We start from the raw sequence: 21,823 nt of genomic DNA on the forward strand, positions 1-21,823 counted from the left end.
AGTAGTACCAAATTTCAATGAGCATTTAATAAATTCCTAAATGGATATCTTTTAAAACGTCGTTTGGCTGGGCACAGTGGCTCACTCCTGTCATCCCAGCACTTCACGAGGCCGAGGTGGGTGGATCACTTGAGCCCAGGATTTCAAGACCAGCCTAAGAAACGACGAGAAACCCCATCTCTACAAAAAAAAAAATAAACTAGCAGGGTGTGGTGGCATGAATCTATAGTCCCCAGCTACTCAGAAGGCTAAGGTGGGAGGATTCCTTGAGACTGGAAGGTGGAGGCTGCAGTGAGCTGTGATCACACTACTGCACTCCACCCTGGGCGACAGAGTGAGACTTGTCTCAAGAAAACGAAAATGTAGCTCATAAATGTATTCTTTCATGAAATACTGCCATGTCTTTTGATATCAGGAGCAGCAAAGATTATAGAGAAAACCCAATCCTCTGTTTCAACACCTTCTGCTTACAAAATACCTTGACAGCAATAATTATAGTGATAGCCCCTCTTATCCTGGAAATTGTTCACTCTACCAATGAGGGTGTCTAAGGGTGCCATTATCTTTAAGAAATGTTGTTCCAGTCAATCCTATTTATCTAAAAAAATCCAGACTTGCTTAGCTTCAATAAAGTATTAAAATTCAGCATAACATTTTCTGAAACTATAAATATTACTCTCCAATATCCTATGACTCAGTAGATAAGTATATATCCTCTGCAAGCAGAAGGCTCAATTATGGACTGCCAACTCTAATTCCTTATCTCATCGCAGGAAAAAAACCCCGAAGAAATAGTATCACCATGTGTATGATTTTGGATACATCGCTGACTTTGAAAGACATTCTAATAGATTATCCTCAAATATACAGAATATACCTCTTTTAATTTTTGAATGGTTGGAGTAATCTCTTCTTCAAGTATCTGGAAAACAAAGAAAAATCAGTATTTTTAGCATGTAAAGTACTATTAAAATGTATTTGAAAGAGAAGTAGCATGGATGGCTATGGAAAACTGAACGAAGAAAAAAAATTTTTCCCTCTTTACAGCAAAAACTCTACATGCAAAATTACATTCTTCTCCAAAAATGTTTTATATGAATTAAATTACCGTCTTAATTTCTTTCAGCTTAGCCTCCTTTTTTTCTATAGTTTTCTGTGCAGCTATTTTTTTGTATTCATACATCCTGGTTCCAGCTGCTTCTTCTATCATGGATAAAATCTGGAATGACAATTTTATTAACGTTTAGTATCCAAGACAATGTGTCCAACTGGAATTTACATTAAATATAACATTTTTGCCTTGACCTCACTAAACATCTTATCAAAATTTGGCCCAAATGAACCATTAAAGTTAAATACAGTAATTTCACACAAATCTTTTCCTGTAGGCTTGTTCTGTAGGAATGAATTCTGACATGAAACACCAGTTGAGTAAGACTCCTTTACACGATCAAAATCAATTTTAATATCTGGGCATAGTGCCAAACATTACACAGATATACAACTGTCTTTACTAATCATTCCTAAACAATGTTTCAAAAAATTTTAATAATATTTAAAAATTGTCTGAAAGATTAAATATCTATACCAACTATTTTTAATGTCCATAAATAGTACTCTTACCTCTGGAGGTTTCATATTCAATACTTTTGTAATTCGGCCCTGAAAATAAAATGGAAACTTACTAAGATAACAAATTACAGAAAACGTTTATCTGTACTACCATTCATGTTTATCTAGACTGAAGCTGCTTTATCTCATTTTACCAATCTTTGGGGATCTTTCCTTTATAATTCTTCCATGATTCTAGAATTTTGGGACTTTACTATTAACTTTCCCACTTACCAGTGATACAAATTATGGAAGTTAGGAAATGATACAAATGAAATAATTCATTAAATGATACAAAGTTAAAAAGGACCATGTTTCTGAGACAGTTAACATTCCTAAGTAGAAATATTCAATTTTAAAACAGGTAAATATAAAAAGAAATTGTGGCATAATTAATACACTTTTAAAATTTATTTGAATGATAACCCTCCAGGATAATTCACAAAACAGATGACATACTTCTAGGCTTCAAATAAAATAAAATATTTTATATCAATGCCAGTAAACCATTAAATTCATTCATTATCAAAAACAAGTAAAACAAAACACCTGCATGCCTAGGTCTCAGAGAATCGTATTACTAGAATGTAGATTCACTTAAAAGTAAGTTTTCAACTCTGAAGGTGTGTAGTGGAAATATTTTTATTTTGGTCCCACTGAGATGCTCCCATTGACTTTACTGTAATTCTCTCAAACGATAGCTGGATGGGTCAAATGACATAATGTAAATGTAAGATAAAATCAGCCTTTACTCCTCATTTGTGTCTCTAAATAAGCAAATTATTCAAACTTTTATACTTGAAATATTAAGATGCATTAATCCAATAATTTAAAAGGACATATTATGGCTTGCTTTCTTTTTTTTTTTACAGTTAACATGTATTGTTCTTTTAGTGACAACATAAAAAGTCAAGAAAAATTACTCCTAAACATTCTAGAGGAGTCAAAGGTCTATAATACAGTAGAATATATCACTGCAAGTAACTAAACCACATTTCTTAACAGATGGCCAGACACAGCACAATAGTAAATAAAAAGTATAAAATCCATAACATATGGTACTTTTATTTTAACTGCTTAAATGTAAAACATGTCAACACTATTACGAAAGTGACATAAAGACCTCAAACAAAATACCTGCATGATGAGAAAGTGAGGGTTGTTAACATTAAGGCCAACAGAACAGAAGAGATCCTGTACTCTTGTGTTGTTAGCATTGACTCCATTGATTAAATATTTATTTCTACCACCAATAACCACCTATAAAAGAAAGCAATTTTAAAAATATTCATGTACATGCACACCTTGAGCTAGGATAAATTACTAAGCATATTAGCTTACGTTTATTTGTTCTGTCCAACTAGCAGTAAACAAAACCAATTCTGCATAAATAGTGGAACAAGTATGACATGGCTAAAAACACTAACTTGAGTCAGGACAACCGGCGTTTAATGCAAGTACTTTTGCTAACTAATTATGTAATTACACACAAGCCTCTTACCCTGGCCTGCACCAGACTAGGTCTCCAAGGTTACCTTCTAGCTTTATGTTTCCAAGTATATGTAAAACATACTTTCCTTTCCTAGTTACCTTCTTTCTGTAACTTTTCTACAGAGGCTTTCTCTACTTTTCAACAGGAACAGAAGTCAGACAAAGTAGCCTGACATCAATTCTTGACAAGATTCAAAAAGCTATTAATAAAGACATGATTTGTGACCATTTAAAAGAAAGGGTAATCACAGAGCTTCAGTATGGTTTCATTAAGTCATCTCAGACACCATACTCTACTATCACACTTAAATTGTCATTTATTGGGTATGACTGTCTCACCTACCAGATTGAGGTCCTTAAAGACAAGTTCTGTTTCTCATTCTTCTAACTACATCCCAGTACATTCAAGAACACCCAATATACATCAAGTATTTAATAAACATTGAATAAATATTGGTTCATTTATTTTCCTGATAGGACTACTAGGTTGGTAGTTCATATATTAAATGTATTTGAAGAGACCTCTCTGACAAAAACTTTATAATTTTGGTGAAGATACAAGTTTATAGCCTGAATGAGGACAGGAACAATTAGGTAGATTATTAGTAAGAGACTTAGTGACAGTTCCTAAAGGATAAATATTTGATGGATGCCTAATGACACAGAACAGGATTCTGTCCTAACCTAGCCTATATTTCTTTTTTTTTTTTTTTAAATCAGAGGCTTCCATTAAAATAGAGGAGAAAATCTGTAAGTGATAAGTGATAAGATGGACAGTAAACGGGAGTTGACTACATTTTTAAAAACAAAACCTTGGGCTGGGCACGGTGGCTCACGAGGCCGAGGCGGGCAGATTACAAGGTCAGGAGACTGAGACCACCCTAGCCAACACAGTGAAATCCCATCTCTACTAAAAATACAAAAAAAAATTAGCCAGGTGTGGTGGTAGGTGCCTGTAGTATCAGCTACTCAGGAGGCTGAGGCAGAAGACTCTCTTGAACCTGGGAGACGAATATTGCAGTGAGCTGAGATGGTGCCACTACACTCCAGCCTGGGTAACAGAGCAAGACTCCGTCTTCAAAAAAAAACAAAAAACAAAAAACAAAACAAAACAAAAAACATTGACAAGCTGAAAACACTGCCTGACTATATTAATAACACACATAAAAAAAAAGCTCTACTGAGAAAAATAGAAGTAGAATGTCTAAAATGAAACAATAACTCTAACTAGACCGATTTCAGTACACTCAATCTAAGGTGTCATTAAAAGATAGATAGATGAATGCAGGGGCAGGGAGGGAAACTGGAGCATACCTGGTATAATCAGGCAAGTGAAGGAACTAGGAACAAACATCAATGAAAGACCTGGTAAGATTTCACTTAGAACTAAAACACATATGCTTGCAGATCACTTGAACACTGAAGTAGGGAATAAGTCAGATTTGCTCTTAGTGCTCTCAAGAGCACTAGGATTAATGAATAAAATTTGAAGACAGCAGACTCTGACAAAATTTATAGGGGTAACTTTCTAGTAAGACCTGTCCAAAAACAGAATGGGTTACCTCAGACGACTGCAAGATCTCAAGTACACAGGTGTTCAAGAACAGCCAGAGAAGATTCAAGTATGGTTTAAGATTTCAGCATAGCTGAGTGCTTATACGGGATGAATAACTTTTCAGTTCTCTTTCAGTTCTCTTAGTGATAGAGTGTACATGATCAAAATTTTAATGTAAGGAAGATATTAAGGAATCTAGTCAGAATTTAAGGCACAAATTTTGCTCATCAACTTTCTCTAGCACGTTTTGCAAAGGCATAGGGCCAAAAACCACATCAGACATAAAAGGTCTTAAGATATCGAAATGTTTAATAGCCACTCACCTGCCTTGTTACTGTGATTTCATCATGAACCTCAAATCCTAAAGGACTTTGCTTTTTGTCAGAATTATCAAATGTGATTGACACAGAGGCTTTGGTAATACCAGCCTGCCCATTTTTGTAAACTAAATCTTGTAAATTAGAAGCTCGAACCTAAAATAAAAGAAGAAAAGTGTATCAATTACAAAACTCCCTACAAAGCAGCACTAAAAATGAATTCCTTGCTGTTGGAAAACCCACCAACATAGTGTCCACTAAGCAGACAAGGATAGGCAGCTGCATACTCTGGCAAGGAAAATAGGTAACAACCTGAAATGGACACTTTTCTCTATAGAACCTTTTCAACTCTGAATTGAATTGTTTCCTATTCATTTTTTAACAAAAAGTTACTTGGCAAGATATAAGGAAAGACAGTCCCAATGATTTTCACTAGTCATTCAATCTATTAGCAGGATTTGAAAAGGCATCATTACACAGGGTTGAAAATACTCTGGAATGAGACTACTTTACAGTCAGAAAGCCTGAGTTTTGAGGCATTGTTACTTATAAACATCTCCAACATAAACATCTCTATGTTTCTATTTTCTCATCTAAAGGAGTAATAATAGTTTCCTTAAAAGGTGACAGTGAGGTGTAATTTACAAAAAGTATAAAAACACAAATGAAGAGAATATTGTTAAGTCTCCAAAGTTCAGGGAGGATTCTCCTGCCCACTTAAATTCAAATAAATCAGAAAGTTTACACTTTACCTGAGACAGGTTGGAGATGCCCAGCAAAAAGCAGATGGAGTCCAATATGTTTGATTTTCCACTACCATTTAAGCCAGTGATAGCATTGAAGAGGGGGTCAAAACCATTGACTTCGGTTCTCTGAGCATAGGACTTGAATCCCTCTAGAATAATTGACTTAATATGCATTTTCGATACTGTCTTGGGTCAGCAAACCTCTGACAGGAATCAAACAGGCCACAAACCAGTTCTGTACGAAACAGAAATACCACCACCTAAGTGGAATGTAAACCTGGAATCATAATGAACACTAGGCAAAAACGGTAATGATAGGGTAATAGAAATAAAACAGCCACTTGACAAACTATCTTGTCTGATGTAAAGACATCGTTCATCTACTCAAAAATATAACAGAGTTAGCCACTATCTGGAAATTAAACCATTCAACTGGGAAGTCTTAACTATTTCTTACACCTGTTTTTCCAGGCTTGCCTTCTACTTTCATCATACTCTAGCTAATAAAGACTACGGATTATTTCATACCCCATTATCTTTGCCCACAATGTGCTTTTTTCTGATACTGACGTAGCTTACTCTCTACTGCACTCACGTCTTTGCTCAAATGTGTCACCCTACTGGAGTCCTCCCTGACCTCCCTGTGTCACCTCTCCACACTTCTTCACTCGGCTTTTTCCTTCATGGTACTTAAAACTGGTATTAGACGGTCATTACTTGTCTGTAAGTTCCTGTAGTATCTTCACCTACGTTCATCATTGCATCCCCGAATTGTGCTTGACTCCGGGAGGAGGGGAAGTCATCTAAGTATTTACTAGGGATGAGATGTATCTCATACTCTCCACCGTCTTGCTTTTACTCAGGCTGTTACTTCGCTTCTTGAGGCCTGTCTACACCTCTTCGCCCTACTCCAAGGCCGAATAGGAACTAGCCTTTATTTCTAAGGATCACCTAAGGTCCTCCTCCCCATAGCCCCCGCGTCCCGCCTCCCGCCAGGATGTCTAGCCGGGCTCAACCGGCCGTGCTCACGCACACGCCTCACCGCTGCCTCAGGCCAGGGCTTGACGCACCCCAAAAGCTCCTCCGGGTCACAAAGGCGGGGAGCAGGCCAACTCTCTAGCCGCGGCTGCTACGAAGAGAACTTCACCATAGCGGATACAACACCTGCCGCACCGCTCTCAACACCCGCGCCGGAACTATTTATTCCTTTGAATTTCGGCGCGAGCAAAGGACCCCACCTCCATTGCTTATTTCCTGTGCTGGTGCCTAGGAGCTGCCTGTCTTTAGGATTCCATTTTTCCCCTACACGCGAAGGATTAACGCTTCAGGGCAATAGGACGCAGAGTCTCGATAATGGCAGCTCCGGGGACTCCCAGGCGCGGGCCTGGGCACTACAAGAGCAGGTAGTATATGTTCACACCGGCGTCCGGCACGCTATGGTCAGCCCCACACCTCGTCCCCAGGTCCTCGCGCTTCGTCAGCCCCGCCCCTCCTCGGGTCCTCTAGTCAGCGTTCGGCGCCCTGCAGACTCCGCCTTCTCGAGTTCTGGGCGGTGCTCACCGCGGCTTACTACTCTTCACGCAAAGCGACAGAATCAGGAGGTGTAGAGGCATTCTTTGAGTGTTCTTGTCGGTTCTGTTTTGGAAGCCTCAGAATCTTCTTGGGTTGGCTCAGATTGCTGCAAAGTAAAAGCTGTATTTCGGTGGGGCCGGAGAGGCACAGTCCTTCGGAGGACTCTGGCCCGCGTCCTGGCTCGGTCCCGTGCTGCCTTCGGACTTCGCCGAGCCTTTTTATCTGAAATTTTCACGTCGGGAAGGGATCGTAGTCTACTGAGAGCTGTTCTGAGCCCAGAGGAGTTGTGTGGTGCTAAATAGCTGTTCACCTCCCTTACACTGGAAAGCGTTGTAATGATAAGCCTACCTAACCTGTCAGGGAATTTTTCTGGAAACCTTTTAAGACAGTTCATATTTATTGAGTTCTGAGTGTTAGGCTATGTTCCAAGGGGCTTTTTAAAATCCTCGTAGCAACCCTGTGAAATCAGAAATTGCCCTCGTTTTACAAATGAGTTGAATGAGTCCAAGTAAAAGGTTAAGCAGTTTGTCTAGTAAGCTGGGATTTGTTTCCAGTCTAGTTCCAGATTGCATGCTTTTAAATACATACTAGGCTCCCTGCATAGAATCTAGTACTATTCACCGATCCTGTTAATTGGTATGTATTGTTCTTTAGAAAGAAAAAAGGTGTCAGCATTACTTACGTTTCCAAGCACGTTGATACTAAAGAGTTAGGAAGGATTTAACTCCGAATGGGTATGGTGTTTTTCTAGGTGAGGTACAAAAACATGGTGTGGACAATGCCATTTTGGGATGGCTTGATCCTTTTGGGCTTCCATAACAAAATACCATAGACTGGGTAGCTTATGAACCACAGAGGTTTATTCTTCACATTTCTGAAGGCTGGAATGTCACAGAACAAGGTGTGTCTAGGAAGGAGTGCTTTCTGTTCAGTGGATAGCACCTTCTGACCCTGTCCTCACATGGTGGAGAGGCAGAGGCCCTCCCTTGGGCCTATCTTATAAGGGCCTTTCCTTTCTTCCCATTCCTCACTTCCCAAGAGGCCACTTGCCAAAACCATCAGTTTGGGGGTTAGAATTTCAAAATGTGAAGTTTGAGGGACATATTTAGACCATAGCATAGGGCGTGTTTTTAAAGTTGCTTTCTTGGCCCTGGAATGGCAATGCAGTCGTCTGAACTGGTCTTAATCTACCAGGAATGGGCCTAAATTTTGAAAATATTTCTCGTTAAGGGAGTAAAATAAGTTTTATGGGTTTTTTGTTTAAGAAAGGATTCATTTATTTACTCTGATATGCTTACCCACTTCTGTGATGTCAACCATGGGTAGTGACCTAACATTAATTTACTTCAGCAGATATCTTTGTCTGCCTTGAATCCTGCATCCCCTAGGCTCCACAGCTATTCAATTGTATTGATTCTGTTAACTCTTACACATTTACTTTCACCTGTGTCTCCTTCCTTTTATCATTTTGTGAGTAAATAATTTTTAATTTGCCAACAAATCCTAATGTGGACGTAGTCAAGTTGTGAAATAAAGTGATTCTTGGTATGGAAATATGTGTGAAGACAGACTGTTAGTCTTTGCACTTTAACAACTAGCTGATGCACTTACGTCAAATGGATGAAAACATACAAATGCACTGTTGTTGGTTAAGGACTTCTGGGTGGTTAGAAGAATGTGCAGATCTAACTACTCCCATTAAGACCATTGATCAAAATGAAAAATGCTTATAAAGGTGGAGATCTCTATCAGTTTTAGTCTTATTGCATGCCAGAACCACTAAGGAATTGCTGCTAAATATAGGACAAATGGACTTGAGGAAATCACTGATGACTAACTTCAAACTCTGCCTCCTGAGATCACCACAGGTGAGTGGAAACAAGGCGCAAAGCCAGTAAAGCCCCCTCATTTGGAGATGTGAGGGGTAGAAACAGAGATAGAGTATAGGGTAGATGCAGTTAAAGAAAACACTGTTCTTGCTTCATGGCCATGGATTAAAATCTTCAACACTAGCAGGCAGTGTTTCAAGCAGAAATCTGGCAGCTAGTGGAGTCTGAGTCCTTATATTGGAAGGCATCAGTACTAGCAAGGACACACATACAGCCCTAAAGCAAGACCTAGGAGAAAAATTTGGTGCTCTACTCTCCTAGGGAACTAGAAGGAACCGGCTCTGTCCAGGGTATACTTTTCTAATTTTAGAGTGCTAAAGAAGCTCTTCTCACAAGGACCTGAGTGAATCCTTTCTCCTTGGAACAAAGGACAGGAAAAAAAGGACTTTCCCGCAGAAGTAAGGAAGACTCATTTTGTTGAGACACTATTTTTAGGTTCAAGGGAATGAATTGATAATGACAGTTTATATTTTTACATTGTATTGACTAGCAGCACTTTTATTTTTTTAGAGAGGGAGCCTCACTCTGTCTCAGGCTGGAGGGCAGGGGCCTAGCAACACTTTTTGAATACAGTCATGCACCACATAATATTTCAATGTCCGACTACATTGTATGACTATGGTCCCTTAAGATTATAATGGAGCTGAAAAATTCCTATTGCTTAGTGATGTTGTAACATGATAGTGCAGCATACTACCCTTTCTGTTTAGAAACACAAACACAACATTGAGTTACAGTTACCTACATTATTCAGTACAGTAATATGCTAGAAAAGTTTATAGTCTAGGATCATAAGGCTATACTATCTAGGTTTGTATACTTTATGATGTTTGCACAACAATGAAATTGCCTAATGAGGCATTTCTCAGAACGTATCTCGTCGTTAGGCAACGCATGACTCTATTTTATTTCTAACGCCATATTATTTGAACTGTGGGTTCACCAAATATAAACTGTTTGACAAACTTGCAAAGAAACCCAGCTAAGTATAATTTAAAATGAGGAATAGGAAAGAAAGTTATTATATTCATTCACCAGTGGGATCTGGTTAGACCCATTCATTTTCGTTTCAATGACAATATTGTTTTCCAAAATACATGTTTGTTTTTTTGTGAATTCTGCCTATTCTTTCACTATGATTTCTATTATTTTGCCCTTTTAGTCAAGTTATATGTCTTTATTTTATTTTATTTTCTGTTAGTTCTGTTATTTTTAGCTTTTCAGTTCCTAACTCTCGTTGACAACCTCCACTGACTCTTACTCAGTGATTTATTTCCTCATGTGGTGCTCTTCTTCGGTGGGTGGTTTTGTTTATGGGACTCTCTTATGCCCTTAGTTGCAAAAGAGTCCCTTTAGAGCAATTATGCATTTCCTTCTGCCAGCATACTGTAGCTCTTAAAGATCCGAAGCATTTTCAAATGATAATTTCTCAGTCTGTGGCTCCTGACTTATGCAAATATTATAAATTTATATCTCTTGCAGGGCTGCGGTTTTGATTTCTCATAGGTACCTTATGTTTTTTCTTTTTTTCTCCCTATCCAAAGCCCCAAAGAACAAACTTCTTCATCGCTTCCCCAGACTAGTAGATTACCTTTTTCCAGTTCTAGTGGCTGGCTATTCCTAAGGCTCTAGGTTTTACATAAGGGCTTAGTTCCAGCTCACCTGCCTCATTAAAGCTCAGCCTTGTGCTTGGACATTAAAACCCAACTACTGGTTCCTGAGGCATATGGCCAAGTATAAAATTTTGGAGGGCTACCAAAGTATCAGTTCTGCTTTCTGCTATTCAATTTTTAAAATTTATTTTGGGCACTGAGAATTTCCTTTTTGTTGTTTTTTGTTTTTAAGGTTGTATATGATTTATGTAACAATACTTATATTTTATCCATTATTTCTATGAGTTTATAAAGGAAAGCTCAGTCAACCATGTTGGAGGAGGCCTTCTCATTTACTTTTAGTGAAGAACATCAGTGATCTTTGTTTTGCTCCTCCTGAGTCTTCCTTCCAGAGCTCACATTCCATATTCAAAGTCACTTTTCCTAAAAACCAGTCATTACTTCTCTAATGAAGTCTGGTACTAGGTCTTAAGAAAGTATTTTCGACAAGGCGCAGTGGCTCATGCCTGTAATCCCAGCACTTTGGGAGGCCAAGGTGGGCAGATCAGGAGGTCAGGAGATCAAGAGTATCCTGGCCCCAACATGGAAACCCCATCTCTACTAAAATACAAAAATTAGCTGGGTGTGGTGATGCGTGCCTGTAATCCCAGCTACTTGGGAGGCTGAGGCCCTAGAATCGCTTGAACCCAGGAGGTGGAAGTTGCAGTGATCCAAGATCGTGCCACTGCACTCCAGCCTGGTGACAGAGGTTTTTTTTTTAAAAAAAATTTTCATGTACTACTCATAAAGTAAGTTCTATTCTTACTTGTTTCATATTTGTTTCTTTCTGTTTTTCCAGCTATCCTTGGCTTTTATCACTTGCATGCTGGTTAATAGCCAGAGCTACCTATCTCACCTCTCTTCTGCTTTGTCATACCCATTCTTTTATGGGGATAATTATTGGCTTCTGTTCCTCAAATGTTATTCTCATTTCATAGTTCTCCTTGTCATGGTGGTCCATTGTTACTTTTTATTTGAAATCCACACACATCTGCCTGATCCTCCTCCAACTGGTTCCTTTTTATTACCAAACTCAATTCTTACTAGATTCAAAGAGAGTCTTCACTCTCAGAATTTTTGGTTTACAGAACAAAAACTGCTTCTGCAGTTAACATCTCCACTACCTCTTATACCACTCTGCAGTCCTCTAGTCAACAAATATATCTTAACTTAATCTTCTACTTCAACAAGACTCTGCCCTCTCTAAAGTTTATATATATATATGTGTGTGTGTGTGTGTATGTGTGTGTATATATATATATATATATATGTTTCTATATAAAAATGGTACCTCTTCCCTCTGTATAAACCTTTGGTGAAAATTACACACAAAGTTAATTCTAACCTCTCTTCTTTGGATTACCATGTCCTTTTTTTTTTAACTGTTGTGAACTTATGCACCAACCAATGACAAAAGAAGGTGCTCACTAACTTTGTTGGTGGATAGATGAATCAATGGATTCAACAGGCATTTATAGAATGCCTGCATTGTGCCAAGAATTGTGTTATGTGCTGGGAATCAAAGATGAATAAGATGTGTGCCTGTCTCCAAGGAATCCATAGTTGAGTGGAGAAGGCTTATATAAAGACATTACCCAGGAGAAATGAAGAGTGAAAGGCAATCATCTAAATAGAGTAGATTGCACAGGCAATGGCACAGAAGATAAACATAACATATGATGCAAGAAGTATCAAGATTTAGTGTAAGAGATCCACAGAAGGCAGGTTATGGAGCATTTTATGCACCATCTTAACTTTTCATCATTCCTGAAGCATCGGTGTTCACTTCTCCATCTCTTTCTTTGCACATGCTGAACTTGAAATATCCTTTGACTCTTCACTTCTCCCCCTTGTGTATTTCTACATGTATTTAAACCCCAAATCTGATCCATTTCTTACGTTACTTACAACCTCTTCCATAATCCCTTAACCCTTTATCCACACTTTTCTTCTGACCTCCATTCCCATTGTGACGTACCTTTGTGATACATATTGGTGCTTGTCACATAGTAGATACTTAACAAATATTGAATATGAATAAGTTCAGGGGTTTCATTTTCTGCTTGCTCATTAAGGTACAAGAAAAGAATAGTTTAAAAAAGAAAAAATACTTGAAAATATACAATATATTTCACAAAATAGTATTTTAAGGTTCAGTGAGTTCATTGTAGTGATCATTTCTCAATAATCTAATATTGAAAACTTAAGAAAAAACCTGTTATCAACATATTCTATTTGTATAAGATTATCAGTGACCACTGTGATAGTAGGCTAAGGAATGTACCACAAAATATTTATGCCAGCTGTATGCTTCAGAGGGCTCTCAGCACCATATTATTTTCCTCTGGTTGCAATTTTTTTTTGCCAGTAAAGTAAAAACAATCTTCCATGCTTTATGAACAGCTGCAGTTTTGGGTTGAAAGAATCTAATTCAGCTACCACTTTCTTAGTTGCTGTCGAGGTATAATTACTAACCCTCCTTTGTATTATCTTATTAATTACACAGACTCCTGTTACATGCATTTATTTATATGTTTGTCTCCCACTGTGAGCACCTTGATGTCAGTGGTCTTGCCTTGTAAGTGCCTATAAACCCAGCATCCAGTCCAATTCTGGATACAGAGTTGTGCTCCATAAGTGCTAGTTGAAGGGATGAGCAACTACATGAACATACAAAGATTATAAAAATGGTCATTCTCTCCAAATCAGAAACTATTGTTTTCCAGATTTTTTCAGATGAAAGTTTGTTGTTTTGTTGTTATTTTTACCCATATTTAAGTTCCTAGGTAATTACCTGCATACTCCATCAAACATTAATGGGCATAGAAACTCAGGCATTACCTTGATCACTCTCTCTTCCCTTTCCCATGCTGGCCTTATCTCCACACACTGACTTCCAGTCCCACTTCTATCCCATTATAAGTAGGTGGGAAATGGGGAATTCATAGACTTCTGTGCATTCGATTTTGGTCTCCCCACTCCCCATAGTCCATTCTCCCCAAACTCCACCCCACCGTAAGAGTGTGGTTTTGTGCTTTGGTTCCTGAGGGTCTTCAGACCATGATAATGTGTGGCATCAATACATTTCTGAGAATTAGATGATGTGTTTTTAAATAACAGCAATTGTAGGAAATCCACAGTGGAGTTCAGGTGAGGCTTCAGCAGTCCAAATCATGTTCTCTTTATGTCCTTTGTCAATAGATGATGAAGATCATGTCTCCAAGTCTTTTCTACCGTTGCCAGTATCCTCTCCCAGTCTCCTGTGGGCAACTTCTTTGGGAAAACACTCATGCAATTTCATAAGGACAAGCAATAATGTAAGGCATGGAATAGTCTAGGTACATACGTAATAAAAACATCTTTCTGTCCTTATGCTAAGAAAAGAAAGATATTTTAAAAATAAACCTGTTTACATTAATGTCACTATGTTAAAATATAAAGCAAAGCAGTTCATTTATTTGCTGCTACATGTCTAAAATATGTATATTGCAACTGGGAACCATCGTTCTACATTTGTGTAAATAAATATCCATTCAGATGACTTTACAAAAACAAAAGCTTTTTGTGCCTGAAAATTTAATCCTTCACATTTTAAGAGAAAGAAAATGCTTGCAATTTTTAGACAACAGTTTTCCCCATTGTTGCCTTTCAAGGATTTAAATAATCTTTTATTTTAGACTTAGTTTGAATTATTTATGATTATTAGAAAGTAATTTTATTGCTTAAAATATTGATTTATACTTGTGCTATACTTAGTTCCATACACATTTCCTAAGTTACTTCATGTAATACATGTAATTTCCTTTTCATAGGTGAAGAAGGTAGATCTTGGAACTAGGCTTTGATCACAGAGCAGAGGTGAGATGAAAGTCCATCCACTCATTCAACAAATAATTGAGTGCTTACAAAAATTTCTGCTGTATGGAGCTTATATTGTAGTAAATATCAATTCTAATTTTATTGATTATAAAGCAGAACTTTATACAACAATTTTACACTACCCTGGGAGTACCTATCAGTCTTCATGCCTCAAGTAATTGTCCTTTCCATGTGACTATGGAAGCCCTCAAATCTTTGAAACCCCAGATGACCCATTTCACCAGATGCTTGGACATTCTCCGTCAAGTCTGGATTTATAATGGGTACCCAGATTTAGGTCAAGAACATAAAATCTGAACTGCTTAGGCACTACTCATAAGGAGTAAATTCCTAGTGAAAAAGCAATGTCCCTCAGGAAGGATTGCTATAGCAGGCTAAAAGGTAGATTTATAAATGTTTATAAAAAGCAGATTGGATTTAGCAGAGGTAGCAGTGATGACCAGGAGCAGTAGGAGGAAATGTTCTTAATAGTGCTGTTTGGTGGCATCTTCTTTTTATACAAAGAAGTCTTGCAAGCATTTCTACTTGAATGACTAATTTGGAGTAATTTTTAGTTTGTGTATTTTTATTAATAGGATCCAGGAATATAATAACCTGGTGAGAATTTCTCTGTGAATGGCAATCAAATTTTTCTTATTCATGAAACTCATAAATAAGCTATAATCCAGCATTTTATAACTAGGGAAAATAAAACGGGGGTCCTGCTGTTTGAGAGGCTCAGGGAATTTAACAGAACACTGGGGGATTTACAGTAGATTTATGATGAAGATACATTCTAACTGGAAGCTTAATTGTGATTTAAATTATAGGTCAAGCTGTGCAATGTGTTTTCTTTTTAGGGGGAAATCTTTAGCGAGATAGAGTGTGCTTGTTGAAAGAGGAAACCGAACAAATGAGAAAACAGATTGCATTTTCTGTTTTTCTTTTAAAATTTCAAGCTGCTTTAAGTCAAATTGCCCCTGAGTTCCTGATGATAGGTGTGGTGAAACTGCCTTGTTTTACTTTCTTGCCTTCTTTTCCAGAGCAATTATGTTACCTGAAAATAACAAAAAGATATAGGCAGCATATCAGCCAGCAAACTAATATGGAAACCAGAGATTAAGGACACTCGACCTGTCTAGAATTGTGACATCCTATAATTTTAGGCTGAGTTGTATAAAATTAGCAAGTAATATGGATAAAAGGGCCCTTGAAAAGTTATTGCCACTCATTTTGCAAATAGGAAAATTAAGGCTTCTACTGATTTTCCTAAATTTTTTATCTCAAGTACTTTTAAGGTCTCATGAGGAAATAAAATGTATGTACAAATAATTTTAATTGAAAGTATAAAAACATTGCTTCCCTGAAAAATAAAATTTAAAACAGATAACAAAAGATTGATTCTGTAGGGAGGATTTCTACTGGGAAAAGGACAGTTAAACCTGACAGCCCAGACACTTACTCTCTAACATTTCCCTACCCCTTGGCAGAATCCTTCAATAATTAACACCAGGACAACCACTTCAGCCACGGATGTGTCAGAGGCATTTGAACCAGAGCAACTCCATCTTGAATACAGGCTGGGCAAAGTGAGGGTGAGACCCGCTGGGCTGCATTCCCAGGAGGTTAGGCATTCTTAGTTACAGGATAAGATAGGAGGTTGGCACAACATACAGGCCACGAAGACCTTACTGATAAAATAATGTGGTACAGAAGCTGGCTAAAACCCACCAAAACCAAGATAGGGACAAAAGTAACCTCTGGTAGTCCTCACTGCTCATTATGTGCTAATTATAATGCATTAGCATGCCAAAAGACACTCCTACAAGTGCCATGACAGTTCACAAATGCCATAGCAATGTCAGGAAGTTACACTTTATGGTCTAAAAAGGGGAGGAACTCTCAGTTCTGGGAATTGCCCACCTCTTTCCTGGAAAACTAGGGAATAATACACGCCTTGTTTAGCATATAATCAAGAAATAACTATAAGTATAATTAGTCAAGCAGCCTATGCCACTGCTCTCTGTCTATGGAGTAGCAATTCTTTTATTCCTTGACTTTCCTAATAAACTTGCTTTCACTTTACTCTATGGACTCACCCCAAATTCTTTCCTGCATGAGGTCCAAGAACCTCGCTTAAAGTCTTGATCAGGACCCTTTTCTGGTAACATCTTCCTGGTGACCACAAAGTGATTAAACTAAGGAGACTCCCTATCCAAAGGAAATAGATTAGAGCACCAATTGGATGACTTTGGGTAAGTGGTAGGAACCATTTTACCTGGTTAAAGGATGGAATTGGGTTAGACGCCCAACTTAGGAGAGTTAGAGTCTCTCCTAAGACAGCTTAAAGGCCTCTCTTAATAAAAGGCAAGGACACTTGATGGAACTTAGATTCAAGGCCCAAATTAGGAAGGTTAGAGTCCTTCCTAGGACTAAGGGGATTAGAAGTCCCTCTTGATTAAAAATGGATTTGACATTATAGGATATTAACTGTTACGCTCTTTGGATTAATCTGCCTTGCACTCTTTGGTGATGGCTGTGGGTGACAGGATTAGGTGTATATAAGATCACTGGATATGGGGAAAATTTGAAAGCTGATGAGACAATTGGCCACCCGAACTTTAGATTCTGCAATGGATGGGTCTTTCTCTGACCTCCCTGAGCTCCTCATTTTGCCCACCCTGCTGCAGGCAATGCTGTTCTCCTTTTCTATCTTTTCTGTTACTCAGGGCAACTGTCTGTGGTTTCAGTTTGCTCAGAGACCACATGTTGCAACTCCTGGTCGGAAGATCATTCCACACCACTTTGAGTGGATCAAAGATGACAAGGCCCAACCAGGGTCATGTTTGAGCCTTGCCAGTTTGATACTGGGTGCTAAGCAGAGTGGCTAATATCTATGTTTTGTCACATGTATTTTGCTCTGGCTGTTTTGGAAAATGTTAATTTGGTTACCCCATGCAATCTCTTGGGTGACATCTTACAAAATTGAGAGGCTTTTGCCAATGGTTTCATGAAATGGAAAAAGGTGATTTTCCTTTGTGTTGTGGTTTGACCCCTTGGGCTATGATGCCACAAGACAGGTCACTAGGGCTGCTCAGGGAAAGGGAACTCAGAAGCCTGGCATGCCAGCAAAACGGTAAGGTTCTTACCATTCAGACTGCTGGCCTGTCTGTGCAAACAAGTTATAGGAATGGTAAATATCACCGTTTATTTCTTGTGAAGTTTTAATTAATAGGAAAAAGAATTTTTTCATTAAGTTCGTCTTAAGCTGTAGTGACTTTGGGGTACTTTGTCCTATAAATTTGTCTTTCCATATTGTTCTGTCAGAAGAAGGTGTACCTTAGGATAGAATACAGGCTTAAGCCCCCATGTGGTGGTTAATACTGAGTGTTAAATTGATTGTATTGAAGGATGCAAAGTATTGTTCTTGGGTGTGTCTGTGAGGGTGCTGCCAAAGGAGATTAACATTTGAGTTGGTGAACTGGGAGAGGCAGACTCACCCTCATTCTGGATGGGTACCATCTATTCAGCTGCCAGCTTGGCCAGGATAAAAGCAGGCAGAGGAATGTGGAAAGACAACTGGCTGAGTCTTCTGGCCTCCATGTTTCTCCCATGCTGGATGCTTCCTGGCCTTGAACATCAGACTCCAAGTTCTTTAGCTTTTGGACTCTTGGACTTATACCAGTGATTCATCAGCAGCTCTTGGGTCTTCAGCTACAGACTGAAGGCTGCACTATTAGCTTCCCTACTTTTCAGGTTTTGGGACTGGGACTGGCTTCCTGGCCCCTCAGCTTGCTGATGGCCTGTTGTGGGACTTCACCTTGTAATCATGTGAGACAATTCTTCTAAAAATTCTCCATTCATCTATTCATCTATCCTGTTAGTACTATAGCTTCAGAGAACCCTGACTAATACACCCTATAAGACTGCTGTTCAAGACAGCCCATCAAACTGGTCACTTACAAACTTTGCTTCAGGTCCCTGAAACAAAACAAAACAAAACAATACAAAACAAAACAAAAGCAAAACTGAAGTTTCCCTCTTGTCTTGTTTTATGTTCTTGGGAGTTTGACCTTATAACCATGTGGCAGTACTTCCTCTTTGTCTCTGTCATCCAGAGGACAGGAACTTTGGGGTTCATATCATACCCCTAAAAATTATATTGAGCAGTTAAAAGGCTTTGCAAGCTCAAAATTGGCTGCTCTAGACTCCTTCTGGGAAAAGCAATGGAGACTGCCCAGTGCTGTAGAACAACTTCTGACTTCCTTTCTTGAATTTTCCTTTTTCTGAGTACCTGGGAGGTTACCTTTGGTAAAGTTCAAAAGCTAGAAGTATTTGCTGTTTGCCTGGCTAGAGTCTGATAATGAGATTTTTTTTTATTTTAAGAATGCTATGGTTAAAAGTCAGCTTCATTAAAAGTGTATATTCAAGCTCTAACAGCCTGGGACTCCTTGGGAAAAACAGGAAGCACCACAGACGCTGTTTGGGGAAAAACCTCTGCTTTCTTCATGAAAACCCAGAACCTGAAATCAGATAGATCCCTCTCAAAATCTAAGGCTCTCCTCTGTTTTGCATTGTGATGTCGGACATTATTGACTTTTGGGGTATCAGAAATTACTTTGCATTATGAGAGAGTTTTGGTATGTAATAACTAGGTAGGAAATATACTTTTGGGGAGGCTAATGGCAGTTATGGGGGGATACTTGGCACTTTGCATGTTTGGATTAGAGAATCATGTTCTTGGCCACCTAGAAAGTTTGAAACTGTCCCCATTCCCCACTGAGAGATAAGACTCCCATGGGAGATGGGTTGATTCCCTCTTTTTAAAAATTTAACTTTAAGCTCTGGGATACATGTGCAGGATGTGCAGGTTTGTTACATTGGTAAGCATATGCCATGGTGGTTTGCTGCACCTATCAACCCATCACCTAGGTATTAAGCCCCACATGCATTAGCTATTTATCCTGGTGCTCTCTCCAACAGGCCCCAGTGTGTGTTGTTCCTCTCCCTGTATTCATGTGTTCTCATTGTTCAGCTCCCACTTATAAGTGAGAACATGTGGAGTTTGGTATTCTGTTCCTATGTTAGTTTGCTGAGAATGATGGCTTCCAGCTTCATCCATGTCCCTGCAAATGACATGATCTCATGCCTAATTCCCTCTTTTCTTCAGAGATCCAGGATCTAATATAAAAATGAGACCCTTAATTTTGGGGCTCTGTTTTGCCTTCCAGCTGTGCCTGCTTATTAGGCCCTGGAAACTGTATGCTTTCCCAGTCCTATTCCTCCAAGGGCTCCACCCTAAAGCCAGCAATCCAATTAAGAAACTTGCAAATGGCAAATCTTAAAAGTACTGAATTTTCTCTCTGTCTGCATATTTACATGTGTTGTGTGTGTGATGTTTATACATAAGAGCTCTGATTAATTGGTTTAAAGATAATAGGTAATTAAAGCAAATATTGTCAGAAAAATAAAAACAAATGCCTTTTAATTCATGTAACTTTAGTAATATTTAGGAATTACAGACAGTTTTAAAGATTATTGGTAAAATAAAGACATTTGGTCTAAATTAGCCCAGTCAGATTTAGGTTTGCCAAATGCTTTAATATCATAAACTGCTTCTTTAACTTGATAACTTACCTGCTTTGGAGCCATTAGATTCCAGGTAAGGCATGTGAACATGTGGAGTTAGCCATGCCCCCCTGGCTATGCTGAAAAAAGACCTTTTCTGGACTTCTCTCTAGTGTCTTAGGCTCCACACTTGATAGATAATTAAAATCCTTACTTACCAGATTTTTCACCAAGAATAAAAGCTGCTCAGTTAGCATTGTAACATTTAATTGAGTCTACTGAATAAACAGTTTTACGTGCAATGTGTGTAAGAACAGTGATGTGTTTTTGGTAAAAAAATTATAAGAAGGCATGGGAATATGGATTTTTTTTTGGCCTAGTTTAGAGGCTTAAATTTTTTTTTCAAGCTATATAGAAAAAAGATAAAGGTTTAAACAAGTTGTGGAAGTTTTGTGAACAATTAATCTTATAAAAGAAATTCTGTGTGTGAACATATTAGCTACAATTAAAGGGGGTATTCAGGTTTTTTCATAAATTGAACATTGGAATAAAAGCACAACAGGGTTTTCTTACAACACTGATCTGCTCTTTAACAAAAAATTGTAAAGGGTTATAAAAGGTTTATGAGAATCTTACCTGATGATCTAACTGATTAAGATTGGATAGATTTGTCTATAAGGTTTTATTAAGAATTAGGTTTGGCATCAATACTGTGTTAATGTAAAGGTGAAATTTGGCTTTCTCTGTTGAACAAGATTTTCATGTTATATTAAAAAATATTAAAATAGTTTTGTTTTCCTGGGGAAGGAGAGAGTCAGATTGTTTGGAAAGCTAAGTCTTCCCTCTATTAAGGAGCAAAAGATTTATTTGTGTAAATAAGTTTTAGGTATGTGTTCCAAAATTATGGGAAACTCCTATAATTCTCATATGATTTAGTGCATGTATTGTCATAATTATTATGTAAAATTTTTGTATGCCACAGAAGTACCCAAAATTTTCTTGTCAATTGTGGCTTTAATAGTGGCTGTCCTAAGACATTTTGTCATTCATGGACAATTGTTGTCTTATTTTGATCCTCTTCAAAAGGTGGTTTATAATCAGCTATAAGACTTTGACAGGTGCTCTTGAATGCAGGTTTCTGGTAACTCTGGAGATTGTGACATTATAATAGAGGAAAAACTTTCAGAACTCTCATGGAGGGCTGAACTGTTCATGAATATCAAGCAGAACAGGAGTTAATTGCATGGACTGAACTAATAGAAGCCTGAAGTAATCTTTTTTTGGTTTTTAGCTTAAAACATTGCTGATCTTTTGTTTCTCAGAGCCAAGAAAACTTTTCTTTTGGGCTATTTACAGCTTTTAACAATTGAGTAAATTATTGATATGGTTTGGCTGTGTCCCCACCCAAATCTCATCTTGAAATGTAGCTCCCACAATCCCCATGTGTCATGGCAGGGACCCATTGGGAGGCAATTGAATCATGGGGTGGGTTTTTCCCATGCTGTTCTCGTGATAGTGAGTCTCAGGAGACCTGATGGTTTCATAAAGGGCAGTTCCCCTGCAC

General features: G+C 38.1%; 1 protein-coding gene and 1 long non-coding RNA gene across 4 annotated transcripts in view; one reads left to right on the plus strand and one right to left on the minus strand.

The window, feature by feature from the left end:
* Window positions 1–7,200, minus strand: part of SMC2 (structural maintenance of chromosomes 2) — a 46,493-nt gene extending 39,293 nt beyond the window's left edge. Inside the window, exons 1-7 of one of the 3 annotated variants that reach the window (XM_001110295.5) lie at window positions 6,763–7,200; window positions 5,727–5,955; window positions 4,981–5,130; window positions 2,749–2,871; window positions 1,624–1,662; window positions 1,109–1,219; window positions 878–922 (exon numbers count right to left, since the gene is read on the minus strand). In XM_001110295.5, coding sequence (XP_001110295.2) covers window positions 878–922; window positions 1,109–1,219; window positions 1,624–1,662; window positions 2,749–2,871; window positions 4,981–5,130; window positions 5,727–5,894 — 636 coding nt within the window. In that variant the 5' untranslated portion in view covers window positions 5,895–5,955; window positions 6,763–7,200. Of the gene's footprint in view, window positions 1–877; window positions 923–1,108; window positions 1,220–1,623; window positions 1,663–2,748; window positions 2,872–4,980; window positions 5,131–5,726; window positions 5,956–6,753 lie in introns of all 3 variants that reach the window. The other 2 variants (XM_015117162.3, XM_015117161.3) reach the window with 2 other exon arrangements.
* A 1,575-nt stretch (window positions 7,201–8,775) lies between these two features.
* LOC144334857 (uncharacterized) lies at window positions 8,776–21,059 on the plus strand. The gene is made up of 3 exons (XR_013405111.1): window positions 8,776–9,160; window positions 14,035–14,150; window positions 14,646–21,059. It is a non-coding gene; the product is annotated as an uncharacterized LOC144334857 (long non-coding RNA).
* Window positions 21,060–21,823: the final 764 nt, after the last annotated feature.

Source organism: Macaca mulatta, chromosome 15 (genome assembly GCF_049350105.2).
Source record: "Macaca mulatta isolate MMU2019108-1 chromosome 15, T2T-MMU8v2.0, whole genome shotgun sequence".
In the NCBI taxonomy this organism is placed as follows: domain Eukaryota; kingdom Metazoa; phylum Chordata; class Mammalia; order Primates; family Cercopithecidae; genus Macaca; species Macaca mulatta.